At 49.6% G+C, this 7,500-nt stretch overlaps 1 protein-coding gene across 1 annotated transcript in view; it reads left to right on the forward strand.

The window, feature by feature from the left end:
* epas1b (endothelial PAS domain protein 1b) overlaps positions 1–7,500 on the forward strand; it is a 73,906-nt gene that overhangs the window by 38,834 nt on the left and 27,572 nt on the right. Inside the window, exon 5 of the mRNA XM_063191749.1 lies at positions 1,266–1,378. Coding sequence (XP_063047819.1) covers positions 1,266–1,378 — 113 coding nt within the window. The remainder of the gene's footprint in view (positions 1–1,265; positions 1,379–7,500) is intronic.

A 7,500-nucleotide genomic window follows, 5' to 3' on the forward strand; every position in this document is an offset into this window, starting at 1 on the left:
CTATCTCAAAGGTAGCCCCATAATGCACGCTATACCACAAGAGGCACGCTGTAATAGTCATTGAAAGGTTAATTACCATAGTATTACTCTACAATGACATAACAGAGGGCCTTTAGTAATACACTATGACTTCTCCTCTTCTCCTCTTTCTCTCTATCTCAAGTTCAATTACTTGTTAGAAAGCAAAGTCTATTGTTATTCAAAAGCATAATGAGTTGAACCCATTAACTACAGTAGCAATGTCTGTCCAGTCAAAAACAGAATTTCTCTCCTCTCCACTCGCCCTCACGTACACTTACGTACAAAGTTGAATTACTTGTTAGACAGCAAAATCTGATCTTATTAAAAGATTTACAATTAAGAGCTGTGTCCGTTAAACAAAAATGTCTTATCTAGTCCAAAAAATGTAATTCAGTATCTACATGTTTAGGTCAATGGAGTATGTTTAGGTTTATGCTAGACCATCATTACAGTTACTCTATTGGCATGTTCTCAAACAAAATGTGATGGCACACAAAGTTAGTGGGGTTTTTTTCCGTTTTGTGCTAGTGTGTCTTTTCACTGTCACTTGTTGCAATACAATACCACACGCACACACTGAGATGCAGTTGGTTCGTGGTGACCTCATTCAGGCCAATGTTTTGGAAGTTGCTACTTCTATATCAGCATGAGTGGATGGGAACCCAAACACCCTAAGTGGTTTGATTCATTCCTTTGGTCAATGTATTCATCACGTAACATTGGGCACTGAGCGACTGTGTAACAAGTTACCTGGGTCAGCATATGCTTGCGTGGCAACTTGCACGCATACAGTACCCTCACAGGCTAGACATGCAAACACATGCAGACATGCACGAACACACGGATCCACATGTACGTCCACATACACACGCACGCACACACACGCACAATTGCCCAAATTGCCCACACCCAATCTCTATCATTCAGTTTGTTTAAATTTTATTTCTGGTTCATTCAAGTTAATTCAATTCATTTAACCTAATCACATGTATTGGCATTCTTTATAGACTTGTCAAAAAGGCTTTGGGGGGCGGGGGGCAGATCCTCAGATAGTCAGATTGATAGACAGACAGACCGAAGAACAGTGCAACAAAGAGCATTGCCATATGTGTGTTTTGCAAACATAAACTTAAATTGATATCTCGCCACTCTCTTCTCTCCCTCTCTCTCCCCCTCTCTCTCTCTCTCTCTCTCTCTCTCTCTCTCTCTCTCTCTCTCTCTCTCTCTCTCTCTCTCTCTCACAGGTGTGGGAAAGAAAGGCAAAGAGCTGAGCACAGACAGAGACTTCTTCATGAGGATGAAGTGCACTGTAACCAACCGTGGACGCACCGTCAATCTCAAGTCAGCCAGCTGGAAGGTTAGACGGCCAAACATACACGCACACGCACACGCACACACAGGCGCGCACACGCACACACACACACACACGCGCACACACGCACACACACACACATTCTCTGTCAATACATTGTTACACAAAAGGGCCACAACTAACGCACTTTTGACATTTACAGATTCACACACGCATTCTCATTTTCATGAAATGACCACGAACCTTTGAACCGATGTCATTTTTTTGCAAAAGTTGGCCCATTTACAGAAATTGCATGCCCTTCCATAAACACTTTATGTAATATTTTTTTTAATTCTAGAGCTTATACCTTACCATTGAACATAGTTTTGAATTACATAACACTACAAAAAATGACTGTGCCGGTGCACAAAACCAAATAAACTGAGAAACACAATAAACACTGTGTGATGCTGTGACTCTGCGTCTTCGCATCACGTGACTGAGTCACATGACCACCAGCCAGGAAATGGCTGCTACTGTTTTTAATGTTTGAATGGACTATGAGAGAACCAGAAACTGAGATCGCTATATGCTTGCTTTTAACCTTTACTGTTCATCATGTGGATTGCTGAGAACCTTGGACTGCTTTTAAACACCTGCTTTTAAACATGTGAGTGATTTCCCTGCGAGAGGGTGACTGCACGCACCAAACTCGCTACATTGTTGCCAATTGTTTGTTTGCAATGCCGTTTTACCACCTAGCGAAATGCTACATGTTTTAAAATGTCCAGTACTTTCAATAACAAGTAGACGGTCTATTTTCAATCTTTGAATGTTTATTTATAAAAGTAAGGTTAAGAGTAGCAGTAAAACAAAGTAGTCTCAAAGTGTTTACCTTTCTCCCGACATCTCGGGCAGCAGTGTTAAAGGGGCGCGCACCTCCACTGTCATGCCTGATATACCGTGGTTTCCGAGTGGGGTGCGTTCGCGCACTGCGCTCGTGCGTGAGTTGACAATGGTTTAATCCAATCTTAATCAATATGCGCTCATAAAGCGTTTGCATTTTAGTATTTGTGTATGAATGTATTGTATGTAATTTCCTGTATTAGGAGCATGTCTTTTCTTTTCAGTTAATGTGTTTACTTAAGCTGTGAAAGCCTTTTCTGTATTTTTAACCCCTAGTTTCCTGTAATATTGGTTTGTGCCAATTAGTAGGGGAAATTGATCTGTCTTTAAAATGTCCTGTGTTTGTTCAGTTAGAAAAAGGCCAGCCATGCGTGCACACTTATGTTAGTGAGAGCCTTGACTCAGTACAGTGAGTCACGTTATTGCACAAAGTTATTTTGCTTTGACTTTGGTTGCTTAAACTTTTTGTTTGTTAATTTTTCTCTTTTCTTTTGACCCTCGTGTCATTGTTTGTTTATTTGCATTTTTGAATTTAGTTTATTCTCACCGTAAATAAGTGCACGGATTTTGGCTGTGGAAAAAATAAAAACAACCCTCAACTTTTGCGCAAACCTTCTTGTGGACCTGCATCTCTGCCAGACTTGCCTGTCACGGCTACACATCTTCACATTTGGTGGCAGCGGTTTTGGGAGCCAGTGACCAGCAGAAGTGCAGACGAACAACATCCAGTCCTACAGAAGCAAGATGACAGAAGGAGGAGCCAACCGTGATGTCAACAGTGAGGAAGAGTTCGGAGGTGAAGAGGAGCAGCACCAGCACCGACCTGCAGATGGTGACAGAGGAGGTGGCCTGGAGGCTACGCTCAGGCAGTTCATGCACCAGCAGTACCAGCGCGACATGCAGCGGGAACGAGAAGCCCAAGAACAAGACCGGCGGCTGAGGGGCCTCCAGCATCAGTTCGGCCTACTCCAGTCATTCGTCAGTGCAGAGCGGCTGGACGGGCAGACTTCATCTAGACCCATCAGCCCAACAGCATCTCGCCCAGCAAGCGTGGGCCCCGCAGACTACGGTGCAGGAAGAACAAGCAGAGTGAGCAGTGTTCCCTCCAACCTCGTGGCTATATCTGCCGACCAGGCCCCAACTCAATTTCCCATGGTGTGGGCTGCACCGAAGATGACGCCATATCAAGAGGACCAGGATATTGAACATTTCCTGACTACCTTTGAGCGCATCGCTTTCGCCAGCCAGTGGCCAATGCAGAGATGGACACTTTATCTTGTGCCCCTGCTTACAGGCAAGGCGCGAGCGGCTTATGTAGCCATGGACATACGAGACGCCCAAGACTATGTTAAAGTGAAGTTGGCGATCTTGAAGAAGTTTGAAATTGAAAGCGAGACATATCGACTGAGGTTCAGATCCAAAGAAGTGCGAGATGGCGAGACACCGCGGGAGCTGCAGGCAAGGCTTCGGGACCTCTACTTGAAGTGGACGACACCTGAAGACCGGACGAAGGAAGAAATCGGGGACCTCTTCATCTTGGAGCAGTTCCTGTGGATGGTCAACCCGGAGATCCGCACATGGATTAAAGAACATGCCCCTCAGTCATCGGAAGAAGCGGCACAGCTAGCAGAGACCTACATGTCAGCCAGGCGTGGACGAAGAGGACTCCAGCTGGGCTGTACGGACAACTCGAGGCAAGACCAGAGGCAGACGAGTGACGGCAACAGCAACAGACCCGGCGCTGGTAAGTCTGGGGGTGGTGATAATGGTCGTGGTTATAGGGGTTCTAGGTACACTTCATATAGCCAACACACACCAGCTGTTAAACCACCTGCAACAACACACCCACAGGCTAGGTCCAGGGTAGTCTGTCACAACTGTAACCAGCCGGACCATATTAAGCCCAACTGTCCGTTACTGCAATCTACGCAGTCCAACCTTTGTTTTGTTACCCAAACCCCTAGTGATAATGACAGGAGCCCCATTGTTACTGATGTTACTGTCCCTGTTAAAATCACAGGCAAAACCTGGGATGCTTTGGTAGACTCTGGTAGCAGCCAAACTTTTGTCCGCCGTAGCTGTGTCGAGGCGCTGAATCTAGCTAAAACTGGCACAGTGCATGTTAGATGTATACATGGCGACGTCAGAGAACATGACACTGTGAATTTAACTGTTGAAATTGATGGACAAGCTTACCTTTTGAGTGTAGGGCTTATGGAGGAGGCTCCATACCCAGTCATTCTGGGACAGGACGTCCCTATTCTTGCTGACCTATTGAAAGATAAAAATTCAGCTATTGCATGTGTTACCACGAGAGCACAGCGCAAAGCAGAGGGCGATCTTGCCCTGGACTGGGATGAGTTCCCGTTTCCAGTCCGTAAAAAGTCCCGAGCAGAACGCAGAGCAGACAAAGTCAGGGGTACCATGGTGGAAGAGACACTTCCCACTCCGCCCATGAGTGAGGAAGGAGTCTTGACTGCTGACTTTGATGAGTTGCTGAAAACTGATGCGTCACTGAAACCGCTATTTGACAAAGCGGTAACTACAGAGCAGGCCATGGAGCTAAATGCTAGAGGCGAGGAGTGTCACATGTTGAAGGATGGCAAACTGTACCGTGTGAGCGAAGATGGTGAACAGCTGGTAGTGCCACGTTGTTTGAGAAACGCTGTTCTTAAGCTGGGCCATAGTGTGCCTTGGGCAGGCCATTTAGGCCAGCAAAAGACCCGGCTGCGCATTGAAAGCAGATTTCACTGGCCAGGTTGTTACAAAGATGTAATCGAGTACTGTCAGTCGTGCCCCGAATGTCAGTTGACTGCAAAAACAACCAGAGGTACCAAAGCACCCTTAATTAGCCTCCCCATTGTTGACACCCCTTTTACTCGCATTGCAATGGACATAGTTGGACCCCTTGAAAAGAGCAGAGCAGGTAATAGATACATACTGGTCATATGTGATTACGCCACCCGATACCCTGAAGCATTTCCACTTAGAAACACCAAGGCTAGACAGATAGCAAACTGTCTTATCCAGTTGTTTTCCAGGGTAGGTGTGCCCAAAGAAATCTTAACAGACCAGGGTACAAACTTCAGCTCTAGCTTCTTGAAACAAGTGTACAGTCTTCTGGGGATAAGGGGTATTCGAACCACACCGTACCACCCCCAGACTGACGGCATGGTCGAGCGCTTTAACCAGACGCTGAAGTCCATGCTGCGCAAGTTTGTCAGTGACAATGGAGCCGACTGGGACCAGTGGCTCCCATACATCTTGTTTGCTTACCGTGAAGTTCCCCAGGCATCCACAGGCTACTCGCCGTTCGAGCTGCTGTTCGGACGTGCCGTGAGAGGACCCCTCGACATCCTGCGTGAGACCTGGGAAGGCGGCCAAACCACCCAACAGACCAACGTCATCTCCTACATCGTGAAGATGAGAGAAAAGCTGGATCAACTGACCGCCATGGCCCACGACAACATGGCAAAAGCTCAAGCCCAGCAGAAGACGTGGTACGACCGCAACGCCCGGAGCAGATCGTTCCAGCCAGGCCAAAAGGTGATGCTGCTACTGCCTTCTTCAGAGAGCAGCCTGCTCGCCAAATGGCAGGGCCCATTTGAAGTCCTGCGCAAGCTGAGTCCAGTCAACTATGAGCTTTCCATGCCTGGACGCCGAAAGACAAAGCAAGTCTACCACATCAATCTGCTGAAGCTGTGGAACCAGAGGGAGGAGGTACCCAGAAACCAGCTGTGGGCGCGTGCCATCCCGGAGGAGGAGGAGCTGCAGGAGCAGTATTTCCCAGTCGCCAGGGGGGAGCCCTCTCAGCTTGAGCTGGGACACCTGCCACAACGCCAGCAGAAGGAGCTGCAGCGCTGCATACCCAAGGGCCTGTTCCGGGAGGAACCGGGCCGCACGTCGTTGACCGAGCACAACATACGCCTGACCTCGCCAGGGCCTGTTCGTCAGACCCGCTACAGAGTGCCAGCCCAGCTGATTCCGGCACTCAAGCAGGAGGTGCAGGACATGCTGAAGTTCGGCGTCATCGTCCCATCCCGCAGCGAGTGGTGCAGCCCCATCGTCCTAGTACCGAAGAAGGACGGTCGTCTCCGCTTCTGCGTGGATTTCAGAGGTGTGAATGCCATATCTGCCTTTGACTCCTACCCCATGCCACGGGTCGATGACCTGGTGGAACGGCTGGGGAAGGCACAGTACGTGACCACTCTAGACCTCTGTAAGGGGTACTGGCAGGTTCCCCTTGCACCAGAGGCCCAAAAGTTGACGGCCTTCAGAGCGCCGTCTGGACTGTATGAGTTCACCGTGATGCCATTCGGGTTGCACGGGGCAGCCGCGTCCTTCCAACGCCTGATGGACCAGGTGTTGCTGGGGGCCGAGGGGTACGCCGCGGCCTACATCGACGACGTGGTGGTCCACAGCGCTACCTGGGAAGACCACCTGAGCCATCTGAAGGACATCTTCCATCGCATCCACCAGGCAGGCCTGGCGATCAACCCGAGCAAGTGTCAGCTGGCAAAGACTGAGGTCTCCTACCTGGGCTATGTCTTGGGGGGTGGAGTCGTCAAGCCACAGGTGGACAAGGTGGACGCCATCCGTAGCTGCCCTCGCCCCACAACCAAGAAGGCCGTCCGATCCTTCCTGGGGTTGGTCGGCTGGTACCGCCGGTTTATACCGGCATTTTCCAGCAGGGCGGCAGTGCTGACCGACCTGACACGAAAGAATGCTCCAAACAAGGTCCGGTGGTCCGAGGCCTGTCAGCGGGCTTTCGAGGAGCTGAAGGAGTGTATGTGTCAGGGGCCGATCCTGCAAAGTCCTGATTTTGACCTGCCATTCACAGTGCAAACTGACGCGTCTGGCACGGGTCTTGGGGCAGTGTTGCTCCAGGGCGAGGCAGAGGACTGCAAGCCGGTCCTATACATCAGCCGGAAACTTCACCCGCGAGAGACCAGGTATTCGACGTTCGAGAAGGAGTGTCTTGCGGTGAAGTGGGCCTTAGATACCCTCAAATACTACCTGGTGGGTAAGGACTTTACTGTGGAGACCGACCACAGGGCCCTCCAATGGCTGCACAGAATGAGAGACAGCAACGCCAGGGTGACCCGTTGGTACCTGGCAATGCAGCCCTTTCGTTTCGCTGTGAAGTATCGCAGTGGCAAGTCGAACGTTGTTGCTGACTTCCTGTCCCGCCTCAATGAGGAGGGTCAGGCTTAAGTGGGGGGGTGTGTGATGCTGTGACTCTGCGTCTTCGCATCACGTGACTGAGTCACATGACCACC

This window comes from Engraulis encrasicolus, chromosome 24 (genome assembly GCF_034702125.1).
Source record: "Engraulis encrasicolus isolate BLACKSEA-1 chromosome 24, IST_EnEncr_1.0, whole genome shotgun sequence".
Lineage (NCBI taxonomy): Eukaryota > Metazoa > Chordata > Actinopteri > Clupeiformes > Engraulidae > Engraulis > Engraulis encrasicolus.